At 52.3% G+C, this 25,090-nt stretch overlaps 1 protein-coding gene across 2 annotated transcripts; it reads right to left on the reverse strand.

The window, feature by feature from the left end:
- Nucleotides 1-1,262: 1,262 nt before the first annotated feature.
- Nucleotides 1,263-23,919, reverse strand: NUTF2 (nuclear transport factor 2). 2 transcript variants are annotated; one of them, XM_064160696.1, is made up of 5 exons: nucleotides 23,810-23,915; nucleotides 17,134-17,245; nucleotides 12,658-12,729; nucleotides 10,362-10,460; nucleotides 1,263-1,798 (listed from the first exon to the last, which is right to left on the reverse strand). In XM_064160696.1, the coding sequence occupies exons 2-5, from the start codon at nucleotides 17,230-17,232 to the stop codon at nucleotides 1,685-1,687; spliced, it is 384 nt and encodes a 127-aa protein (XP_064016766.1). In that variant the 5' UTR covers nucleotides 17,233-17,245; nucleotides 23,810-23,915; the 3' UTR covers nucleotides 1,263-1,684. The 2 variants fall into 2 exon arrangements, with proteins under 2 accessions (XP_064016766.1, XP_064016767.1); XM_064160697.1 differs by lacking the exon at nucleotides 10,362-10,460 and having other exon boundaries at nucleotides 23,810-23,919.
- Between the last annotated feature and the right edge of the window lie 1,171 nt (nucleotides 23,920-25,090).

Below are 25,090 nucleotides of genomic sequence, written 5' to 3' on the forward strand. Positions count from 1 at the left end.
GGACTCTACTAACTCCGTGGGCTGGGCCCTTCTCCAGGGCAGGGTTCACGAGCCAGGACTATTCTTAGCTCCTTCCTCCTGTGCCAAACTTCCTTTAGATCTGGAGCTGCACCAGCTGGATCTTTGCTTAGCCCACAGAAAACAGCTCTCTCCTGTAAGAGTTCATCTCTCCAAGTGCTCAACAACTTTGACAGCATAGATGCAGCCCCGTGTGAAGCAGGGGATACCCGAGAAAGCTGCAGTACCGCCCAGCACGGCCTGCACATCTGCCTCCAAAACAGCTGTCTGCCAATCCAAAGGCCAAAGCAGCTAGACCAGGGATGGGCGCAGGGTGAATACACCCATCCCAGGCTTCATCCACCAGGCTCAGAAGAGTTCTCTACACACAGAAAGCCCAAGCCCAGCAGGGTGTGCTGAGCCCTTTGAAAATGGACTTTGCAAGGGCTGCGGGGGAGACCATGGTCCTGTGCTGGGAAGATCCATGTTAAGGAATGCCTCCGCTGGTGGAACACTCCTGCCTCCAGGGAGGACACGGCCCTGTCAGCCACGCAAACCTGCACTGCACACGTGGTGTGACTCAAACTGTAACCAAGCATTGCTAGAGACAGTGAGCAGGCCCAGAAGGAAAGTACTGAGCTGACCTCCTGTATACCTGCCTGGGAAGACACAGGCCTGCTAAGCTCAGAGGATGACCACCACAGATGTCAGGAAAGGACTTTGTCAGGGAGTGAGGATGATACACAACTTTCAAACTCTAAGAAAGGGGAGACTGTATGTAAGGAAGAAATTCTTCACTGTGACAGCGGTGAGGCACTGGAGCAGGTTGCCCAGAGAAGCTGCAGCTTCCCCATTCTGACGTGTTCAAGATCAGGCTGTTTGAGGGTCTGCACAACCCTCTAGTTGCAGATGTCCCTGTTGACTGCAGGGAGCTTGGAGCAGATGAGCTTTAAGGTCCCTTCTAACTTAAGAGTCCATTAGGTGTAGGCCACTGTGACTATCCTCATGCACTGCTTGAGGCATTTACCTTAGTGAAACAGAACAGGTGGAAACTAAGCAGTCAGCATGAAATGCTGCAGGAGAAGTCTGGCATAAAACCTGCTGAGAGGGAGGGAAAAAGTTGTCTGGCCAGGGGCATACCTGGACTGCCTTTGCTGGTACAAAAACTGCTCCTCAGTTTGAGTTTTAGGCACTTCCCCAGCAGGCAGGCTAAGCTAGGTGAGGTGAGCAGCACCATGAACTCCACATCCAACTCATGAAAACAATTTAAACTGTTAAGAAAATCTGATGGGTTTATTGTGTAATGGAGCATTGGAACATCTGAGCAAATCAGTATCTGGGCTGCACAGGCTGCTGTTCCCTCCTGTCTTTGGGTTCTAGAGCATCTGGTCAGTACAGAACACAACACCCATTGTGTTACAGATTCTTCCGAGGCATGCTGGTACAACACGAATTTCTCTTGTCAAATGCAGCTAAGGTCTAACTTCCAAACATCATGCACAAGAAACTCATCTAGCGACAATGTAAACTCAGCAGAAGGCAGGTCACAGGTCTTGCTCATCAGGCTTGCAGTGCTGCAGCTTTGTGTATGATATTTGGAATGTTCCGTGAGTGTGAGTAATACCAGTAGGAGACAAGGAGAAAACAACAAACCCTAACCAAGAGCAGAGCTGCCTCGGGCTCTGACTCAGCCAAAGTTGTGCAGTGCTAGCCTGAACATGTCATTGGTGCAAACCCAGGCATCGTTGATGTTCTTTAATAGAAATATCTGGTGGAATCCCATGATAGGATCTTCATCAGCCTGCAGGAAGAGAGGAACAACATCAGCAAGCTCTTGCTCTGGAGAAGTGTGGTCCAAAGCTCCCAGAAGCAGCTCAGCAACTGATGCTAAAGTGATGTCTCATGCTGGAGATGCTCTTAGAGACAAGGAACAACCAGAGGCTCTCTTCCAAAGGGCTTTTCACACAAACATCCTAGGCCCAACAACATGAGTGCTGACACAGCAGCTGAAAGTTGGGGTTCCCTGCAGACCTGCAGCCCACCTCCTTCAGCACTGGTAGGACCATGCCCACCTCAGTGCTTAGACATAGGCTTGCTTTGGGCCTTGCCCAGCACCCAGCACAAACCAAGGAGTTTCAAGATGAGTCTGTAGCTGCTGTACTTTGGAGTGATGACAGGAGGGAGTGTCTCCAGAAGTCAATGCCAGCACCATTGCCTGAAAGGTGCAGGCAGTGCCGCAGGCTGTGTGAACTCTCCCAGAGCAGGCACAGCTGGCCTGCAGCAGAGCACTTCCCACGGCCGCTGTTCAGGAGCTTTGCTGTAGCTGTGAGCTGTTCTGGACACAATGAATCTCTGCAGCGCCGTCCCAGCTCCTGCCTCTGACAGCTCATCTAGGGGTGCTACAGTGCCTGCACTGCTCCTACTTCCTTGCTACAAAAGCAGAAATAGGAGGAGGTGAATTCTCCCAGTTAAGGAATGTCTACCTCTGCTCAGAGACACCACACAGGACTTACAGCCTCAGAACACCAATGACCCCAGGTCAGCTGGAGTCAAACAGCAGCACACTGACCACAGTGCACTAAGCTCAACATTCTGGAAGGATTTTCAGCTCTGCTCTCTCAGCTTCAGAAAAAGTGAGGAAATGCATTTAAAAAAAAGGCACTGGAGAGCAGCAGCCAGAACAGCACATGGAACAGGATTGCCTGTTCCCAGTGTTCTGCTGCTGCCCACCCACAACAGCAGAGAAGGCTGAAGAGCAAAGCAGCCTACAAAAATCTTTACTCAGAAGAAGTGTTGTGGCAGTGGGAAAGTGGCTGTAGGACAAGTCAGCCCTGAGAAGCAGCTGCTGCATCCCAAAGCAGTGGGCCTGCTGCAGTGCTGCAAGGATCAAGTGCATGGAAAAGCAGCCTCCCAGTGTGAACCCCCTGCAAGGCTTCACAGGGACAGCTGCCTGTGATAGATGAAGTGCAGGTTCACTAATGTGTGCTTAGTCAGAGGAAAACCAAAAAGGGCCTTGGGTTAGTTTTTGCCTCTCAGGAACTGCTACTGAACCCATGAAGGGCAGTTGATGTACAGCAGCAGAGAGCTGGGCAGCTACCTAGGCCAGCACAGGGTCAGCAGGTGTGGGGAAAGGGACAGAGAACCACACCCTCAGCAAGCAACTGCATAAACACAGAGAAAGCACCCACAGCAGCTGAGGGAGCTGAGCTTGTTCAGTCTGGGGAAGAAGAGGCTGAGGGGAGCTCCCAGAGAGGCTGCAGCCAGCTGGGGTTGGGTTCTGCTCCCTAGGAGAGGAGCTAGCCTGAAATTGTGCCAGGGGAGGCTTAGGTTGGAGACAAGGAAAAAATTCTTTGCTGCAAGAGTGGTCAGGGATTGGCACAGGCTGCCCAGGGAGGTGGTGGAGCCTCCACACCTGGAGATGTTCCAGAACCATGTGGCCATGGCACTTGGGGACAGGGTTTGGTGGCCGTGGTGGGGTTGGGTTGCTGCTGGACTGGATGATCTCTGAGGGCTTTTCCAACCCAAATCATTCTGTGACTGTCACTCAAGTGAATGCCAACACAGTGTCTGTCCAGGCAACATCCTATGTGGGCTGCCCAGGCAGCCAGCTCCCAGCAGCCAGCACAGTGTGAATGTAGCAGTAAGGCTGGCTGAGAGCAGCCACCCATCGAGCTGCTGGCACCCAGCACAGCAGTGCTGCCAATTACTGCCAGAGGAGTGCGATCAGTATTAGCTCTGCCCAGCAAAGCCCCTTGTGTGTGCACACCAAAGAGGTGACCTATGCCCCAAAACTCAGGGCTTGTGCCTTTCCCGCTTTTTCCTGGCCATCAAATACAACTACATTCCAGACAAGTTTTTATCCTGTTTGAGTGATACTCACAGAATGGGTTCCGACCCCCTGGCATGGGCAGGGACACCTCCCACCAGAATAGGTTGCTCAAGGCCTCATCTAGCCTGGCTTAGAGCCTCCACATTACTATTGCTTGCTAGTTAGTAAGTTCCTGGACATAAAAGGAGTCTTGAAGAAACCTGAGTAGCATCAAATTGCTGCAGATGGAAGTTTGCCATAGTTATTGCTGTCATAGAATCAGCCAGGTTGGAAGAGACCTCCAAGATCATCCAGTCCAACCTATCCCCCAGCCCTGTCCAGTCAACCAGACCATTGCGCTAATGAATTCATCTCGGTGTCAGCTTGAAACACTTCTAATCTAGTAGCAAGCAGTATGCTCTTAGCTGCCCTTTGCCCCCCTCCTCACAAATCACCATGGATTCTGTCACACATTGCACAAGAGCCTTCATAGCAAAGCTGAGCATTACTGGCAGCAACAGACTGCAAACCACTCTGGGAAGAAAGATCCCATCAGCAGGGTGGGCTGTCTCAGCTTCTGCCAAGCCTTGCTGCACTGCAGCCCTCACTGCTTTGGCCTGAGGAGACTTTTCCCCTTTGTGGTGCAGCTCAGAACTGGAAACATTACTAAAGATTAAAAGCCAATGGAACTCATCCCCCAGCAGCTGCTCTGGGGCAGGCAGAGAGTCCCCCCAGTGAAGTCAGCCATTACTGCTTGCTTTACTCTGTTCATGTTGCACCTTCTCAGCACAAAGTGACAGTGGACTTTAAACCAGGGAGAATCCTGGAATCCACCTGGAACAGCTTCGAGTCTGCTGCCAACATTCTGAACACACCCCATTAACATCCAGCAATGGTGCCCAGCTGAGTGACTGGAGATGCTCTGCAAGGCACAGGCTAACCCCAGCATTTTAGTTTGGATCTTCAGCACAGCTCTGGATCACAGGCTCACAGGATGTTAGGGGTTGGAAGGGCCCCAAGGAGATCGAGTCCAAGCCCTCTGCCAGAGCAGGACAATACTATCTAACACAGAACACATCCAGACAGGCCTTGAAAGTCTCCATAGAAGGAGACTCCACAACTCTCTGGGCAGTCTGTGCCAGTGCTCTGTGACCCTTACAGTAAAGAAGTTCCCTTGTGTTGAAGCAGAACCTCTTTTGCTGCTCTTTGCTCTGGTAACCTCACTGGAAAGCTTTGACTTCCCACTCCAGATTCAGCTCCAAGCCAACATCCATGTTCCAGTTGGAGCCCAGGCACCCAACGCAGGGGCTTCCTTTCTACTGCAAAGCCTCCTCCCTGCAGTTCAAATTGTTTCAAATGGCAATAAAAAGCCACAGAACCAAACTGAAAGGATGCTCTGCTTCCAGGCCAGACTCACACCCATAGCAGGACTACCAGCAGCCTTGCATCAGCTACAGCTTTGTGGCCTTAGCCTCCAAGAATGGAGGTTTCAGTGTCTCCACAGCCAGTACTTCTCAGGTTTTCAACCTTTGGTGGAAGGAGAAAAAAAAAACCAACAAACCAAACACACCACAACAGAGGAGCCAAAATACCGAACCAAGCTTTCCTTCTATCTAATCTAATGTCTCAAGCTACAGTTTGCAACCACTGCTCCTTGTCACACTGTCTGGCCCTACCAAGAAGAGTTTGTTGGCAGTACTCAACTGCTTTCCACCTGCATTTCAAGCAAACTGCCTTTGTCCATCTCCTCTCCAACCCCCACAAGTCCCCAACACTGGCAACCTGGAGGAGTTTAAAGTTGTAGAGATGTGGCACAGAGGGACATGGTTTAAGCAGTGCTCTGGCAGTGCTGGGTTAACAGTTGGATTCAATGACCTTACAAGTTTTTCCATCCAAATAGTTCTGATTCTATCTTGGCAGCTCTCTGAACTCTTCCAGCTTTTCTGTGTTTCTTCTGACCTGAAGGTTCCAAACCACAAACTTCAGCTTGTAGCTGATGGAAGGTCACATCACAGCATTAGACAACACTGCTTTGGAAGCCAACTTTAGCGGCCAATCTCAGTGGAGAAACTCAGATTTGCTCCTTTTGTCTGCTTCAAAGAGTTCTGCTCCTGCAGAAGCACCCACAGCAGCTGGTGGCTGAAGTGCAGGCTCCTAGTACTCTTACATGCAAGTGCAAACACCAAGCCTCACTGTCAGGCTTTAGGCAGTGCTCAGCATGCAGGACGACAGCACCCAGGAACTTTATCTGCAGCCTTCCTTTTTCAAGGCCAGGAAACACCACGGAGCAATTAGTTATTCACAGGCAAGTCTGCAACCAGCACTTCAAGTTCACACTCTGGGAGAGCCACATTGCTCCAAGGAGCTGCAAGCACAGCCATGCTCCTCAGCCCAGGTGAAGTGATAGAAGAGATCACTCCTTACTTAACCAGGCTGGTGGTGAGGAGAGGCAAGGCCGGGGGGCTAAACATTGTGCAGGGCTAGCCTGAAGACTTCGTTGGTGCACGCCCAGGCACCTTGAAAACTTTTCAACAAAACGTTTGCTGAAGCCTAGAACCTGGTCATCATCTGCCTGGCAGGACAGGAGAAAGAGGTTACTCTCTGGAGCAGCATGGCCATGCTGGGAACGTACTGCATGGACAGCAGCAAAGCAGCACCATGCCAAGGCAAACTCACTCCTGAAGGCTGAGGGTTACTGCTCCTAGATGAGGCAAGCATGCACCCAGAAAAAGGAACAACAATCAAGTGGCAACAGAACTGGAATCAGTGCAAGGATGTTCATTCCACCTATGGAGAAGAATAAAGCCATCACTCCCTATCCCAGCCTCCATTAGAGAGGATCCTTCCTATCTTCATTTCTGAACGTGATTTTCACCAAAAGCTTCTGCCAGTAACCGAGAGCTGCATTAGGAACATTCATCCTATTTAGAGGTCCTGTTACCCTCCAACATCCTCTCCAAAGGGTTGCTGTGTCCACTCCCCTCAGTGTAGATGATTTTTCTTCTGCAAAATATCTTAGGTTTTTACTCATTTACACTTTCTGCTTGGTGACGCCACATCTGGAGAACTCAGATCCAGTTCTGGCCTCCCCAGTTCAGGAGAGACAGGAGCTGCTGCAGAGCTCTGAGGGGCCTGGCACAGCTCTGGGAGCAGCAAAGGCTGGGAGCCCTGGGGTTGAAAGCCTGCAGAAGAGCAGCCCCAGAGAACAGATGAGCAATGCACAGCAAGAGCTAAAGGACCTGTTGGGGGCAAGAGGCTGGGGCCAGACTCTTGTCAGTGGTGCACAGGGACAGGACAAGGGGCAGGGGGCACAACCTGGCACCCAGGAGGTTCCAGCTGAGCAGGGGGAGAAAGTTGTTTGGTGTGAGGGTGCTGGAGGCCTGGAGCAAGTTGCCCAGAGAAGTTGTGGAGTCTCTTCCTCTGCAGAGCTTCCAACCCCTACTGGGCATTATGATCCTGGGCAAGCTGCTGTGGGTGTCCTGCCGGAGCAGAGAGGTGGAGTGGCTAATCCCAGAGGTCCCTTCCAACCCCAGCCATGCTGGGGATCAGGAATGTGGGTGTTAGCATGCAGGGCTGCAGAGTGCAGCAGCACAGAGGCAGATATACCTTTTAACAGGGCAGTAACCATTTCCACCAATCTAGGTCAAACTACCTCCAGCAGGAGCGGCCAAAGAATGAACCTACCCCAAAGCTGCCTGTTCAAGGCAAAAGGCTCTAGGAACCGAAACAGTCTGACAGGAATTGTCCTTGGCCCCATTACTCCTTCAAAACTGTTCTTGAGACAGTTCAGAAGAGAGCTGGGGCTTCATGCTAGCTTGGTAGCAGCTCACCCCACAGCATATGCATGGGGAGCAGAAGATTCTTCTGCTTGGTTTGTCTTTTCTCCTCTAAATCAAACATGATCAAACCCTCCCAGTTTAGGGAAGAAACAGGTGATATGTTCAGCTCAGTGGAGGTTCCCACTCAGCGTCTGACACTTAGTTTAAGCAACTAAGGCCTCAGAAGATCCATTCAATATCATGCCTAGAATGTCTTCTTAGGAAGGGCATGTTAGAGGGATCTGGAGTGCACCCCTGCAGCTGGGTTTGGAGGAGCACCACACCCACCTCAACTCAGCTGTTCCCAGTTACTCCGCAGTACAGAGAACAGCAGTACAGTAGCTGCCAGCACATAGGTGTTGGCACTGAAGCATCCTCTACATACAACAACCAGGTTCACATTCATGTCACACTGCAGACTGTCACTGCTCATCTGGCCACCTCTGTAAGGGTCACACCAGGCAGAAGCAAGGAGCCAAGTTCTAAGGCGATTGTGACTTTCTCAACACTTCCTCACTGAAAGGCAGCATTCCCAGGCATTAAAATGTGCTTTTTAAGGCTAAGATTGGAGACACAAATGGGTGAAGAGTGGAAAAACGTTTCATCTCCTACAGGCTGGATTAGACCAGGACAATAGGCACAATTGGATCCAGGTGGACTTTTCCAGGTTCTCAGACACTCTACCACAGGATCCCCAAATTATTCTGAATGTTTTCAGCTTGCTGAAATTTAGATGACAAAACCAGTAAGAAATTCTGCTCCAGGCCATGGCATTGATGGGGAGCTCTACTACACCTACAACCCCAACAACCATACTGAAGGATGAGAAAAGCCAAAACTTCATGGAACCTTTACCAATGTAGTGTCTGGCCATGGGATTCAGCACAATGACTGCTGCAGGCTGGGATCTGGTTAATGATTATGCAATAACCTTCAAGATGTGTCTGGCCTTGGTCCCAGCACTCAGCTGTGGAGAGATGAGTTCAGCATGTCTGACTTCACCCCTGCAGTTCAGTGCCTTCCATGCCCTGCTGCGGTTCCTTCCTCAGAGCCTGCACTGGTAGGAGTGAGCAAGGAGCAAGCTGGAACCCAACCTGCAGCTAGGAAGCAGGAGCAACTTGCATGAGCCAAGCTGTCTGTGTTAGAGGGGGGTGCAGTGCCCCGAGGACTATGCTGCTCAACTGCCCAGCCCCGAGTAAGTAAGGAGAGGAGCCAAGCAAGCAGAGGCAAACATTCAGTCCTGTTTGCTCAGTGAACAGTCCAGGCAAGGGTAGCTGGGCTGCTCTGATGCAGAGGGGCCACCCTGAGTCACCTGCAGAGGGAAAGCTCAGCAGCTATTTAAAAGAAATTGGGTTGAAGTAATTCTAAAGGCTGGAGAGCATGGCTGGACCAAACCCTGACAAGCTGCTCACTGTAACTATCACCACGTGAAGCCACACCCAGAGCATGTCCTGCCTGCAGCTGACTCCACAGGCTATTTTCTACAGCTTCCAGTACAATTTCTTTCACTGCCAAGTAGTGTAAACAGCTCCCACGAGTTGGATCTAAATACAGCAGGGCCCCAATTTCCTCAGAAGAGCAAGAGGCTGGGTAAGCCATGCAAGTTAGCAGCAGAACACAAACAGCAATGTCATCACAAATAACCTGGTTTCTTCCTAGGGAGGAACTGTTTCAGCAGTGGTTGAGCTCAGAGGCAACACCCCCATTGCTGACCCAGTTCTGACCACAGAGGTACTAGCCTGCATTAGCACCAAGACTGCACTGTGTGCTGTGAAAGAGGAACAGCACAGACTTACTGAAGGGCTGGCAGCTATCCAGTGACATCCAGCCACAGCTGGAGGCAGAGCTTACAGCACACACCACACTCAGCCAGATGTGCTCAGCCAAGAACGATGCTTTTAAATGCAGCAGGGGAAGCCAAGACCTTCCTGCATGTGCTAGTTTGAAGCAAGCTAGAATGTTTTGGTAACAGAACTAGATAACGGGCAGTGAAATGAAAACAATTGATGTCAACTTCTCTCACAGTCTCGCTGAGAACTCTGGGAAGAAGAAAAACTTTTTCTCCATTTTGTTTCTCACTCTTGCTTTTGCCTTGGACCTGGTCACATCTCATTAACCCTGCTCCTACTAACCTTGCTCCCTAACCTCTTGGCTGCACCTCTTTTTTCTTCCTGAGGACTGGGGTAAGGTTGAGAGGGCCGGGGGGAGGTGTTGGGGTGGTTTGAGAGCCCCTCCTGGGGACTCAGGTTTCTGGGAGGGGGAGTTGTGCTTTTGTATTGTTTATCCTTTGTATATTTCTGTATATAATTGTATATAACTGTATATATTGTAAATAGCTGCTTGTAAATTCTGCTAGCTGTAAATAAATTGCTTCATCTATATTCCCAGGGTCCATCTGAGTTAGCTGGGGCAAATTCAAAAGTGGGGGGGGGCGGGGTAAACCCCAAACCATCACACTGCAGCAGGGTGAAGGACATGTTGGTGCTTCCAGAGCTTGGGTGGTGCTTCCTATGCGCAGGAAGAGCATGGTTCCTTGCATGGCAGAACACACAACTGCCCAGTGGCTGCTGTTCTATGCAGTGCTTGTCTGGAGGGAAGAGCAGTTTGCTGCCCGTCCTCAACAGCAGAAGGATGCCCCACCCAAGAGGCACTGGTATGTTTGCAGAGATTGGCAGGCTTAGAACCCTGCAAAAAGCTCAGAGGTGAGCAGCTGTTAACCTGCAACGGAAAGAGTTTACCTTCAGCTGTCCCACTACCATACTGAGTATACAGCTGTCAGGTGTAGGTTGGTGGTCTTGTGCTGTGATGCTGTGCTGGATTTTTTGGAAAGGGAGGCTCTGCAACAACAAAGAAAGAAAATAGGGAAAGGCAGAGTCACTGTGTTCTTTACCTTGCAAAACAAAGATGCAGCAAACCCAACGTTACAAGTGTTAGGCTACTTTGGTTGCACTGCGTGGGGAGTTGTTGCAACTCAACACTTACTTACAGAGCCCCAGCATGGTGTGGTTGGAAGGGACCTTTGGGTCCCATCCAGACCAAACTCCCTGCTCCAGCAGGGCACCCACAGCAGCTTGCCCAGGATGGGTTGGAAGCTCTGCAGAGGAGACTCCACAACCCAACCTCTCTGGGCAACCTGCTCCAGGCCTCAAGCACCCTCATACCAAACAACTTTCTCCTCCTGCTCAGATAGAACCTCCTGGGTGCCAGTTTGTGCCCACTGACCTTGTCCTGTCCCTGGGCACCACTGACAAGAGTCTGGTCCCAGCCTCCTGCTCCCCCGCCCAGCTCCTTTAGCTCTTGCTGAGCATTGCTCAGCTGCCCTCTGGGGCTGCTCTTCTGCAAGCTTTCAGCCCTAGGGCTCTCAAAATTTGCTGCTCCCAGAGCTGCGCCAGGCCACTCAGCAGCTTTGGAGCCTCCCCTGGACTCTCTCCAGCACTTCGCTGTCTTGAACTGGGAAGTCCTGAACTCTGGCAGGGTTGATAACAACAGTTGTGGTTTTCAAGCACGAAGACATGAAGCAGGAGCTTTTCCTAGCCTAATGACACTGCCCAAAGAGCTTCAGTTCAGCTGAACTTGCAGCCTGGACAGGCAGGATGCACGAAGCTGCTCTGAACAGTGTTAGAAGATTGTTTACTAAACAACTCCAAATTTACTTCTTTGTTAAAGTGACCATGAAAACAAAGGCAAGATGTTTGAGCAAGAACTGGTGTTGAGGACTTGAAATCCACATTTCTCGGCTAACAGCACCTGAGGGGAAGCTGCACAGCAGCAGGCACCATCTCTGCCATAGAGCAGGCAGGAGCAGGGGAAAAGGAGCAGGAGATGGAGACCAAGAAGCACAAACATTGAAAAGAAAGCCTTCCCTGCTCACGTAGCAGATGCAAGTGTGGCTGAGTTCACAGTGCAAGGAACACCCCTTGAGGAAAACCAGACACTGGGGAGGAATTCCTCTTCAAGCTTAGACCACGCTCAAAACATGGACAACTCCAAATGGTAAGCATCAAGTACCTGGGTGACAGAACCCTGTCACACCAACACAGCCTTGGCACTGTCCAGGCTGGCAAAGTTGGGGCTGTGCAGCCTGGAGAAGAGAAGGCTCAGGGCAACCTTAGAGCTGCATTTCAGTATCTTCAGGGGACCTGCAGGCAGGCTGAGGAGCGACTGTTCAGAAGGGCCTGTGGGGGTAGACTGAGGGCAATGGTCTGGAAGTGGAGCAGAGCAGAGTTAGGTTGGGCAAAAGGAGGGAGTTGTGCACAGGGAGGGTGGGGAGAGACTGGCACAAGCTGCCAGAGAGGTGCTTGAGGCTGCATCCTGGAGACATTCATGGTCAAACTTGATGTGTCCCTGGGCAGTCTGCTCTGGTTGGAGGTGTCCCTACTGCCTGCAGGGGGTTGGACTTTTGAGGGTCCCTTCAAACCCACTGCTTCTGTGACTCTGAAGGCAAAGCTTCTCCCAGTTTCACCACATGAACAGGCAGAGCTTCAGCCTCTGTGCACCAGGAAATGTTTTCCTCTGAGTCACTGAAGAGGAGATGCTGGCTTCAAAGTACTGAAGTGCTGATAACAGCTGCTAAGTGCAGCACTGAGGCTAAGCTGGGTTCTCCACTACGTGATTTATTTCGCAGTTCATTTATCAGCAAATAAACTGCTTCTTGCCACAGCAAGTTTAGCATCTTCCTCAGGGAGATCCACATCACAGGTTTGCTGTGCTACATCCCTGGCATGCTTTAAAAGAACAAAGAAAGCACCTTTCCTTTCTCTAGATCACAGGGGCAGGTCAGGACCTAGGCTTTCACAATGGGAATCAAAGTCAGACGCAACTGCAGCCACCAAGCAACCCTGCAAACTAACAGAGACAATTAAGAGTCCCCCAGCAGAGCCACTGGTGCAACGCTGAATGAAGCCACACTTCTGAAGACCAAAAGCTGCAATCTTCAAGGGTTTTAACCTGCTGAAATCAACACAATCTTCAGAAGCAGTTAACTGGTAGTCTGCAGCAGCTTCCCCAAGCACTTGGTAAGGGTTACAGACTCACAGAGAGCTTTTCCACGATGGCTGCCTTGCCCTGGAACTGCTGTCCTTCCCACGTAAGGCATGAGGCATCGATCTGGGGGGAGGGAAAAGAGAGCCATTAACCCATGACAATCTCTAAGCAATCCGTGTTGGAAACTTTGTTTACTTGGCACAGATCCTTAGAATCCAGGTCTTTGGAAACTACCTCAGAGAAATGGAAAGAAACCACAACGAGCAACTGAAAAAGTGTGGAATACTCAAGTAGACATTCAGCAGATTGTATTGCAGCATCCTGATTCTGCTGGCAGAGAAGTCCCTGGGGCAGACTTAGCTTTCAGGGAAAGCCTAAAGGACACCAAAACCACAATCCCAGGTACAGAGGCCAAGCATGTAGAGATAGAAACGCAGGAAGAAATGTGACAAGATGAGTTCTGTCCTCCAGCCTTTTTTCCTCTCAGGCACTGATATGCATAGTACCCTGCTGACCCGAGATGGGTAGAATGTGCCTCCAGAGGTTTTCTAACTGGCTGTCCTGTGGGCATATAGTGACAGGCGTGCTTCAGCCTACAAGTTCTTCACATGTAGGAGGAGGGTGCTCTGAGGATGCTGTGGCAGGGGCAACAGCAAGAGGTAAGAACCTTCCTGCCCTGTTTTGATGCTCTGTTTGATCCTGAGTCACAATATCCTGTTGCTAATACAGCTCTGCCCTCCCAAACCCCATTTGAAACCATGGAAGAAGACTTCAGTTTAACTTGGGTCCTGCCTGCAGTCATCGCCAAGCAACACCTTCACCCTCCACCTGAATGCCCAAGTTCTTGGGCACCCTTGTCACAAATCATCCACCTTTTTGAGTCTGAATACCTGACAGGTGACTCTCTGCTCTCTCTCTGAGCGTTGAATGGGAAGTCCTTCAACTCTCACCGAAGCTTTGAACGTCTTGGTAGAACCTTGCGGATTCCAAAGAATTCCCTTTGCGTGCTGCCTGGTAGATATTCCAGGCCCTGCTTTCGACATCAGAAAGCTCTCCTTCCAGCCACATCTGCTGTGCTGGACTTGCACAAGAGTCTCAAGCATTCCAGAAGCATCCTCAGAAGGAATAACACAATGTAGCAGGAGCCAAAGAAGGAGACCAGGGATAACAGCACAAAATCTTTTAGGGTCAGGCACAGCCACAAGTACCAAGAGCCCCCGAATGCAGTCTCCTCCTGACCACAGACATGTTCCTTATGTTCCTTTTAAGAGGAAACAGATTGTGTCACCCAAAGTCACAGTGCAGGTCACCTGGCTGACACCAATTGCATTTTACATGACACCAACTCTGCTGCTCCCTGGAGTTGCCAGGAGATGATCCCAGGGAACAAGGCTACCCTTGAAGGACTACAGCCTTCAAATGATGGCAAGCCCCAAAGGCAGGGGGGATTCAGAACCTGCAAGCAGCAGGTGACCAGTGGTGCAGGACTCTCCTGATGTTTGAAAGAGCAGCAGAGGACAATGATGAAGTTGGTGAGGAAAGATTGCTGAAACCCAACACTAATGTTCACCTGGCTCTCTGCTACAGGTCACCCTCACAGCCACTTGCTGCCAACATCCTGCAAGCAACTTCTTCCAAAACAAAAAGCAAGGCCTCCTCTATCCCCAGACCCCTGCAAATGAGAAATTGCCATGAAAGACTGAAAAAGTCTCATAGTAAGTAGCCACACACCCAAAGTGGAGGAAAGCAGAGCAACTGCAGGGGCAGAACCTGAAAACCTTGTACTCTAAATCAGACAAATCACAGCAAAAGGGACTGGCCTGGCACAGGTAAACAAAAGCTCAACTGGACTTGTAAAAGAGCCCTGGAGGACTGGACTTTGCAGTGGAAGCAGAGACAGGAATGAAAAACAGATCCAAGAGCTCCCTGCTGCCCTTCTGCATGCTGTAGATGTTTGCTGTTAAGGTTCTCTGAAGGCAAGAAGCTCATCAACTCTCAGACTGCTTTGGGTGGTAAAGGACCTCGCAAGGTCACCCAGTTCAACTCCCAGCATTCAACAGGGACAGCTGCAGCCAGAGCAGGCTGCTCAGACACAACCAACCTCACCTGCAGTGTTGCCAGCCAGGGGGGCAGCTCCCATCTCTCTGGGCAGCCTGGGCCAGGCTCTGCCCACCCTCGGTGTCAAACATTTCTCCCTTCTCTCCACTCCCAAGCTCCCTCTCTCAGTTCCAACCATCCGCCCTTGGCCTGCCACAACAGGACCTGCTCCAGAGGCTGCCCCCAGCTCTCCCGGAGTCCCTCCCAGCACTGCAAGGCCACCAGAAGTGTCCCTGGAACCTTCTGTTCTTCAGGCTGAACACCCCCAACTCTGCCAGCCTGGCCTCACAGCAGAGCCCTGCCAGCCCTGCCAGCACTGCTGTGGCCTCCTCTGGCCCTGCTGCAGCAGGTCACATCTGTGCCTGAGGACTCAGAGATGCTCCAGCACTGCAAGGGGTGTCTCAGCAGAGCAGCAAAATCCCCTCTCTGCCCCTGCTGGGGTCAGCCCAGGGCAGGGGCTGTGCTGGCAGCACTCAGTGCCAGCTCATCTCCAGCTTCTCAGCCCACCAAAAGCTTCTCAGAAAAAAGCCAATTTCTGTGGAACTTCCTCTACATTTAGGCAAGTTGTGACCCTGGTGGATTTTAGCCATACAAGACAGGGTCCCATCCTCCATAGCTTAGCGTCTCCAAGGCCATCACACAGTGCTGACCGCATGTGCATTAGTATCTCCACTGGGTGATGAAAGGCAGAGAGAGCCCAAGGTGGGAAGAGCCCAGGAGGACACTGTGTGGAATAGCTCCACGGTTCCAGGAGTTTCATTAGCCTCCACTTAGCAGCAGCTTTCTAAGGATTCAGCAAGATTTGGTAACACCATGACAGAAGCTGCTGGGTGCCTTTGTATTTGGAGATGTGGACTGAACACAGACTCCTTTTTCTCCTTGCTTCAGAGGCTCTCTGTACACAGCTTCTACAAGCTAAGGCAACACCTCACGATGGCAAATACACACCATCTACAGAGCAGCTGCTGCCAGTGCTGGTGGACACAGCTGGGTAAAGGGGGGGTGTGAGTGCTCATGCAGCCACTTCCAACCCTCAAGAGCTTGGTGAAGGCTCGTGCAGTTCATCCAGCAGAGGAGCAGGTCAGCAAAACAGGGTGTGCTGCTGGAGGGCTGCTGAGACTGCAGTGTCTTCTTGAAGTGCCTCAGGCCCCCCACAGTATTCCAAAGAGCAACATCACACAAGGGGCACTTTGCATCTTCTGAAGAAGTCTTCCCCAAAACTAGAAGCTGATATTCCTGGGGTATGCTACTTAAAAGTTTCATTTGGAAGCCAAATCTACTTTGTCCCAGATAAGGAGCAAAAATAATTTTAAAACCATTTTGTCACAGACTCACAGAATAGGTTGGTGGGGAGGAACTGAAAGATGCCTCCAGTTCAACCCTCCTACCCTGGGCTGAAGATTCCTAGTAGATCAGGTTGCTCAAGGCCCCATCCACCCAGCATACAACACTCCGACTGGGAGCTCTCTGAGCCACCTGTTCTAGTGCCCTGCTACCCTCATGGGGGGGGAATTCCTTCCTCACAACTCATCTAAACTGAATTACTTACTTTTTTAAAGAAAGTTTTTTTAATCCAGTCAAATTGGGGTCAAAATTTTCAATCTTTTGAATGCTCTGAGGATTAATGCAGCTGAGATGCACAGAACACCTGGAACAAACTGCTAAATCCATACAAGGACTGAACCCTGCCACACGAGGACTCCAGGGAAACTGCGTCAGGAGTCAGCAGAGAGCCCCTAAGCTGTTGCAGCCAGTTGAACATCTCCTGTGAGGCCAGGCTGAGGGAACTGGGGCTGGAAGCTTGGAGCAGAAGAACCTGAGGCCTGCCCTCATTGCTGCTGCTAAAGATGTGAAGAGATGGAGCCAGGCTCTGCTCAGGGATGGCCAAGGACACGCACACAGGGCACTGGGTGCTAGCTGGAGAAGGTGCCACAGGAACAGTGTGAGGGTGCAGGAGACCCAGAGCAGGATGCCCAGAGAGGTTGTAGTGTCCTTGTCTGGAGGGCTTCCAAACCCTGCTGGATGTGTTCCTGTGTGACCTGCCCTGCAGGGGAGTTGGGCCTGGATGAGTTTGGAGGTCCCTTCCAACTCCTAACGTTCTGTGATTCCTGTGACCCAAGCAAATCCATGCCTGCCAATTAACAGCAAACTGAAGTTAGAGTATTTCCCCACAGGAACATCATCAGTCTCCTCCTCTATGGGCCACTGTCAAACAGCCAAGGTGGGGGCTACCAGTCTGCTTATAGCTAAAGCAGACAAAGCTCCAGAGAAATGAAACAAAGAAATGCAGTAAAGAAAAGCTGAGTGACTGCACTGACTGGCATCCTGGGGTCAGGATAAAACCCACAATCCCACCCTTTGCACCTCACCCATCAAACTAGGAACCCTAGGAAGGCAATGGAGCAAGACCCAGCCCCTGTTGGTACTCACATAAATTGCTCCTAACTGAGTCCTGTCTGCATCAAAGAGCTGGTAGTAATGTTGGACAAAGCTGGACCCGATCTGCTCCCAGATAGGCTTGTCCCCCATGGCTCCTCACCTGCACACCTGCAACACAGAACAAAGCATCAGCAGAAAGCAGGAACCACTTGGAGTGTGCACAGAGCACAGCAAACACAGATCCTCACAGGAGGCCAGGATGTTTCTCTGGATGGAGCAGGACAAATCTCACCTCTGTACCAAGCCGCTGTGAAAGACCACACTTGATTATGAAACACTTTGCTGATTACAGACTTTGGGGGTTCCTGCAATGTTCTAGCATCAGGTCAAAACTCACAGACAAGGGGAGAACAAGTAGCAAAAGGAGTGTGACCACCTGACAGTCCAGCATCCCAGGGGACTCCCCCCTCTGAAGGAGCTGCCTTGCACTCGCTGCTCTGGCCAGATCTCCTCACTGCAAACAAAATGTCTCAGCATGTCTACAAGTGGCTTGAAGGAGCTCTTCAGCTGTGACATCACCCAGAGGTCACAGGCTGTGGCCCTTCCAAGGTACCACAGCAGCTAAGTCACAAGCTCTTAGCTTAATAGGAGCTGACTCTCAGCTGCTCTATCACACAGACTGAAGCACAAAGGTCACTTAGCTCTGAGCTTGCCCAAGGTACAAACCAGGATGCTTCCCACCAGTGACAATCTGCAAGTCTCAGCCAGGGACTGGAAATCCAGAGGCATCCCAAAGCCTCTCTCCGTGTTTCCCTATAGGTTCCTCCACCAGGTGTCCTGTATCACAAGCTATGCTGTCCCAGGACCACTGCCTCATATGCCTCGGCACTTAGCAGATGGCACCCTTGTCATGTGAAGCTGCATGACCCAGAGCAGCAAACACCAAGGAGGAAAGAAGGTATGAGACAAGAGGACGACAAGAGAACAGAGCTCTCCCACAGCCTCGAGTGATCTTGATTCAGACCAGGCTCACAGTGCCATCAAGCAGATCTTCTGGCCACAAACTCCAAACCCACAAATCATTTCCATTGTCCCAGCTCAGGTGTTCCTATCTACACTTGCTCTTCTCCCTTCTCAAGCTTAACTCGAGGCAGGAAAGGCCAGCACAAACACACTGAGACTGCCCACAACTCCTAAGTGGAGCACAATCCTTAGAAGCCGTTTCTGCAAAAGTCTGCCTGGATGAACCTCTTCTTAGGGCTTCCCTCAACAAACAAGGACCACGACAGCTGTTGGCCTACTGTGCCAAAATCCACTTCCCTGCTCCAGAAGCATCAGCAGAGCCACCCAGAGATGGAACTTGGGGAAAAACCCATCTTTTTACTTGGCAAAAGCAGAAGTCTCTTGCTGACACACAAACAGATCACAGTTCCTGAAATGTGGACCAAAGAACCGTTTAGGTTGCAAAGAACTTTGAGATCATCAGGTCCAACCACAGACCCAGCACTGCCAGGGCACCACTAAACCATGGCCCTCAACACTACATCTCCATGGTTTTTGAGACCTTGCCAGGGATAGGGACTCCATCACTGCCCTGGGTAGCCTGGCCCAGGCCTTGACAACCCTCAAGGGGAAGAAATTGTTCCTCATGTCCAACTTAATCCTTCCAAGGGGCAACTTGAAGCTGTCTCCTCTTGTCCCGTTGCCTGTTTCTTGGGAGAAGAGACCAACTCCACCTGGCTCCTACCTCCTTTCAGGGAGCTGTAGAACAATGAGGTTTCCCCGCAGTCTCTTTCAGAGTAAATACTGCCAGCTCCCTCAGCTGCTTCTCACCAGCCCTATTCTCCAGACCTTTCTCCAGCTTCATTGTCCTTCTCTGGACCTGCTTCAGGCCCCTAGGCGTCCTTCTTGGAGTGAGGGGGCCCAAAACTGACCCCAGCATTTCCAGTGCAGCCTTAGCAGTGCAGTCTGGCGCAGGAGGCTAGCAGCACACTTTTGCAGTGTGCAGAAGGGCCACAGAATTGCTTGAGTCAGCAGCTGGGTTTGCAGCTATAGCAGACCTGGACTCCTGTAAGCTTGCTGCTAGCCACTAGAACATGAAGGGTTCTGGACTTCAAGCATGGCAGACCTGCACTTGTGAAAGGTCCTCCACGTTCTGAAAATGCCAACACAAACTAGCAGGAGCCTGCAAAGCAGGGTCTTGCAGGGACTGGCATGCTTCAAGGGTGGTCCAACAATCCATCAACGACCGCCATTGGCAGGTAAACTTAGTAAAGGCTTCCTGGTCTGCAGAACATCACAGAAGGCAGAATTCCAAGACAAGCCTCAAAGCCATACATTCTAACATGCTGGTGCAGAAGAAAGGTTGTCCAGAGAGGTGGCTGGGGCCCAATCCCTGGAGATACTCAAAGTGAGGCTGGACAGGGCTCCAGGCAACCTGCTCTAGTGGAGGATGTCCCTGCTGAGTGCACAGGACTGGATGAGCTTTGGAGGTCCCTTCCAGTCCATTCTGTGATTCTGTGAATTTGTTAACTATTGTCCATTTAGGACTACACCCCAAGTCCTCAGAGCACAAAAGGCTCCACTCATTTCAGGTGTCACAGCTGGCTTCACACACCATGGCATCAAGGCCCACAGCCAGGCTGGCTGGCTGCAAGGGCTGGCAATGGGCATGGCAGGAGAGCAGCCAGGCTCCCTCCCAGGCTGTGCTGCAGGCCCGGGCTGATGCCACAATCCAGTGGCAAGCATGCTCCAGCACTCCTCACTACTGATTAACAAGAGCAAATATGGACACCCAGAGCTCCAGCAGTGCTCTTCTCACCCCCTGCAGCTCCCAGCGAGCAGTCTTCAGACTGCAGTGAAAAAGGTAAAGCAGCAAACAGTTCTGGGGCTATTTTCCTGTTCTCTCTTTTCCATCACCACAGAAACTTCCCAAGACAGGAGTGTTTACTGCACACAATGAAGCCAACCTCTCAGGAGCATTGAACCTTCTTTCCAACCTACTCAGCTACACCAAGAATCACCTGAGAACACCAAAAGCAAACTTCTGAGTTTCAGAAGAAACCTGAATTACTCTGAGGGACCTTGTCCAGCTCTGATCAGGGTCAGGTACCAGAGGTTGCCCATGCCTTTACCCACTTCAATCCCCAAAGCACTCCAATGAAGGTGACCATAGGATCTCTGCAGCCACCATGTTCCAGCACTTGATTTCCCTCACACAGAAGGCAGCTCTGCTGTACCCAACCTGAATCCCTTCTGTTCCAATCCATGTTCCTTGTTTCACATTCTCCACCAAGTATCCTGTTCAAAGTCTGGGTCCATCTTCCTGACAGTGGCCTAGCAGGAGTTGGAGACTACAACTAAGCTCTGCTCAAGCCTTCTCTTCTTCAGGCTAAACCAAGGCCAGAACACACACAAACACAGGGCTAACCAAGCATGGAATTTACTTGGAGATACGCAACAGCATCAGTCTTTCATCTTAAACACCTTGGACCTCTCTGCAGGACAATTTGACCTAGTGGTCAACCTCTCCCTGTTGGCAAGCTGTAAAATTCCCAGCTGAGTGAATTAATGCGTTCAGAGACAAAGGAAGGAGTGCTCCTCTTGGGGGCCTTCACCTCCTCTCCACAGGTGCTGACTGCTCCATGGAGCTAAGGCAGGCCAGGCAGCAGTTCCTGACTTCAACAGACAGCTTCACTCAGGATCTGCTCCTAGCAAGAAACGGCATTACCCAAACATGCCTTCAGTCTAAAAATAATGAAGTCCAGATATGTGAGCAGGGCAGGGATGGGAGGAGAAAATAGGGAGGAGTGACAAGGCGCAGGCTGCGTCCTTCTGCAAGATATGGGGAATGGACTCTCCCCAGCTAAGGCCTCTTCTTCCTCTCCTCCAGCTTCACTAGAACAAAGAACTCTAGGAATGATGCCAACCTGAAGTGAGCATTTTTTTGTTACCTCTGTCAGCATGTCCAAAGCCACTGGCAAATAAAGGTGATGAGGATGACCTAGGGAAAGCTTTCACTTTGCCTACAGCTTAGTGCTCATCCTGCCCACAATCTGAGAGCCCAGCAGAGTCCCAGAGTCAGCTGAGACAGGACAGAATCACAAAATGGTCTGGGTTCCAAAAGCCCTCCAAGATCACCCAGTGGAACCAGCAACCCAGCCACCATGGCCACTAAATCACAGCCCCAAGTGCTGTGGCCACACAGTTCTGGAATAGCTCCAGGCATGGGCACTCCACTACCTCCCTGGGAAGCCTGTGCCAATCTCTGATCACTCCTACAGCAAAGAAATTTTTCCTCACCTGCAACCTAAGCCTCCCCAGCACAATTTCAGGCCATTTCCTCTCCTATCACCTGAGACTAGGGAGAAAAGCCCAACCCCAGCTCACTGCAGCCTCCTTTCAGGGAGCTGTAGTGTGTGCCACACAGTTCTGATCCCCAAAGTTTTCTGGGTGTCAGCAAGGCTGCTGTCCTCCCACTCTACATACATGCCAGCTCTTTGGATGGGCTCCAGATTCCCAGGTACACCTGGAAAAGCTAAACTGCCCAGAAGTTCTCCTGCAGTTTATCTCCCTCCCTACCTCACACTTGCAAGCCCATCACATCCCTCCTGCTTTCCTCCTCCCTTCCCCAAACAGAGCAGAAGCAGGGTGTGAGCAAAAGAGTGGGGCACAGAAACAGGGCTGCCCACAGCACCAGCAAGGGCACAGCAGGGAGAAATCCCAGTGCCTGCAGCTGGCAGTAGGTACTGCAGGCCTTACACAGTGCACACCCTCCCTGATCAGGCACAGCTACATACACTGCACACCCTCCATGACCAGACAGTCCTCTTTTAGCAGTAGGCAGAAGGAATCCCCGCAGAGGAGTGCTCCTGTTTCACATTCTGCTCCAGATCTGGAGGTGTTAAAGCAAATCTATTTCAAACCATCCACCAAAGACCCTTTAGGAAGAACGTAGAGCAGTAACTAGGACCCCAGGGGGAAAATATGAGTTCTAAAGTGAGCCAACACCTGACTGCACTGAGTTAACTGAGGATTTTCATTGACACTGATGCTGCAGACAGAAAATTCTCTTCCAGTATCTACACGGAGCTCTCTGAAATGCCTTTGTTTCTTTCTAAAGGAAGCCCCCACGGCACAAAACCAGAAAGGCTGCTTAAACACAAGTCCTCCCAGAAAAAGAGAAGGCAGAAGGCTGTCCTGTCCAGAAGGAGGCAGACTGAACTCTAAAGCAACAGTTCTGCAAACGATTCCTCCCATGCATTCACAGAATCGCTGAATGGGCTGGGCTGCAAGGGACCTCCAAAGGTCATCTTGTCCAACCCCTTCTGCAGTCGGCAGGCACATCCTCCACTAGATCAGGTTGCCCAAAGCCCTGCCCAGCCTCATCTTGAATATCTCCAGGGATTGGCCCAACCACCTCTCTGGGCAACCTGTTGCAGTGTTCCAGCACCCTCATGGTGCGTAACTTACTCCTAACATCCAATCTAAATCTAGTTTGAAGTCTGGCTTTATGCTCCAGTTTGGCTGCAATACAACGCAAATGCCACAAGCCCAGCTCCAAGAGACACAGCTACGCTGGAAGGGAAAGACTCCAGAAGAGAAGGAAGAGGTGGAATGGTTTTGCAGCCTGCCTTTAGGGGTTAAGTGAGTGTCTTAGAGTATAAAAGTCTTCAGAAAGCTACTTGCTACCAATAAAATGCAAAGCAAGCACCTCGATACTACAAACTTGCACTGGCTTGGATCAGTTTTAAAGCTTAAAAGCGACAGCAACTATAGAGGTGGAAGAGAAAAAGTCACCTCTGCTATAATCACACCGGAAACCGGCAATTCAAAGGGGAAACGCAGGCGGCTCCAGCAGCTCACCGAGCACATGCTCCCCGGTTGGGTCTGCTCCAAGGAAGCGGGAACCTGTCGTTTCCCACGTGACAAAGCGATGCAGCCACATCGGACGAGCTTCAGTCCTTACACAGCCTTCTGCCGAGACCGCCGAGCAAGGCCACCAGCAGAACCGCGGTGCAGAGAACCGCTGTGCTCCCGTTCCAACTTCCACGGCGCACACCACCTCCGCGCCGCTACCGGAGCGCACCCACCCCACCGCCATGGCCACCGCCAAGTGTGCCAGGAGTACCGCGGGATGCCGGACTCGGTGTCAAGAAACGCCAATGCCTCAGCCCGGTGCGGCGGCACAGCCCAAAGCATACTGGAGCACTCGGCAGCTCCCGGGAAGCGCCGGTGATCCTGCAGGGCTGGGGAGCAGCGTCCACCTCCCAATTACCGGAGGGACTCATTCCCTCAAACTGGGGTCCAGGCTCACCGCGGCAGCAGCGCCTCACTTCCCTGAGAACAGAGACGAAAGCCTTCTACCCCCCGCAGCCTTCCTGCCCACACGCGAGGCCCCGCCGCGCCCGCCCCACCCCCGCCAACTCCGCGACCCCAGCAGCGCCGGTGGCTGCTCAGCTTCCTCAGACCAGTAAGCCAGGCAGGCCCGGCCGCTGCACCTCGGAGAGTCGCGCTGCCGGCGCCTCAAAGACAGAGAAGGTCAGGGCGGCTCCGGCCGCCGGCTCCCGCCCAGCCCGCGGTTGCCGGCAGCGCCCCGCGGCGGGGCTGTGGCCGTGGCCGCGGGTCCGGCGATCGCGGGGTGGGGCCGCGCCATGCGCCCGGTCGAGGGCGGGCGGCCTCGCTCCCGCTGCCACCTGGGGCCCGCGCCACGCCTTCGCCCCGCACTCACCCCGCGGCTCCCACTATGGCGGCGGCGGCAGCGGGCCCCGTGCGCGGCGCGAACCCCCTCAGCCTTTCTCGGCCGCGCTCCCCGCCCCACCCGGCCCGTGCTGCCCGCGGCCCGCGGCACGCCGGGACTGCGAGTCCTGCTGGCGGCGGAGCGCTCGCTGCGGGGGCGCGGAGGACTACAGCTCCCGGCGTGCCTCGCGCCGCCGCCGGGGCTCATTCGGAGGGAGGAAGGGGCCCGCGCGCTGCCAGTCCCGCGCGCTGCGCCCCGGAGCACTGTGGGATAGCGGCGGAGCGGGCCCGAGGCACCGAGCGGGCCCGAGGCACCGAGCGGGCCCGAGGCACCGAGCGGGCCCGAGGCACCGAGCGGGCCCGAGGCACCGAGCGGGCCCGAGGCACCGAGCGGGCCCGAGGCTTCCCGCCCCTTGCGCACCCGTAGGGCCCCGCCACTCTAGTTCCTACCAACTCCTTACCGGACTGGAGCCCGCGTCTCACGGCGGAAGGCCCAGCTTGGCCCTTTCTAGTGGGGCAGGAGGGCGATGGCGGCCCTGTGATTTGGGCCTGATGGCTGAGGGAACCCTTAGCGCACTCTGCGCCTGGAGCCGCGCTGTGGCGCTGGCAGGGATTCACCCCAGGGAGGTGAGCGTTCACCCGCTGCAGGCTGTCAGACTTGAGCGAGGACAGGAGCGGCAGCTGCAGATCCTCGACGATCATAAAGGTCTCCAACCTGAACGACTCTTGTGGTCCTAAAATTAATTTTTACCGCTTCTAGCAAGAGCAACTCACTGAAAAACAGGCTTAAAAAAAATCAATTGCTCAGCTTACTTGCAGTGCTGGCACTGAAAGTGTAGCATGGTAGAAAACCCCCTCCAGGTAGTTACTTGCTTGCACATAAGTGGTCTCAAAAGGGTGGGTCCGCTGGAGGCCTGCACTACATTCACTCAAGCAGCCTTGGAGAGGATTTATAAAGGTGTAGAAAGTTTTTGTTACTGGGTAGTTTAGATTGTAGGGCTGAGCCTGGAAGGCACAACCATAGAATGGTAGGGGTTGGAAGGAATCTTCAGAGATCATCAGGCACAACCTCTCTGCCAAAGCAAGAATGTTCCCAGCCAGGTCTCAAAAGTGTCCAGAGGTGGAGATTCCACAGCCCCTGGGCAGCCTGCTCACAGCTAAGAAATTTCTCTTCACATTGAGATGGAACTTCCTGGGTTCCAGATTGTGTTTCTTGCCATATGCCCTATCATGGGGCACTGCTGAGAAGAGCCTGGCACCTCCCTGCCAT

Source organism: Pogoniulus pusillus, chromosome 20 (assembly GCF_015220805.1).
Source record: "Pogoniulus pusillus isolate bPogPus1 chromosome 20, bPogPus1.pri, whole genome shotgun sequence".
Classification (NCBI taxonomy): Eukaryota; Metazoa; Chordata; class Aves; order Piciformes; family Lybiidae; genus Pogoniulus; species Pogoniulus pusillus.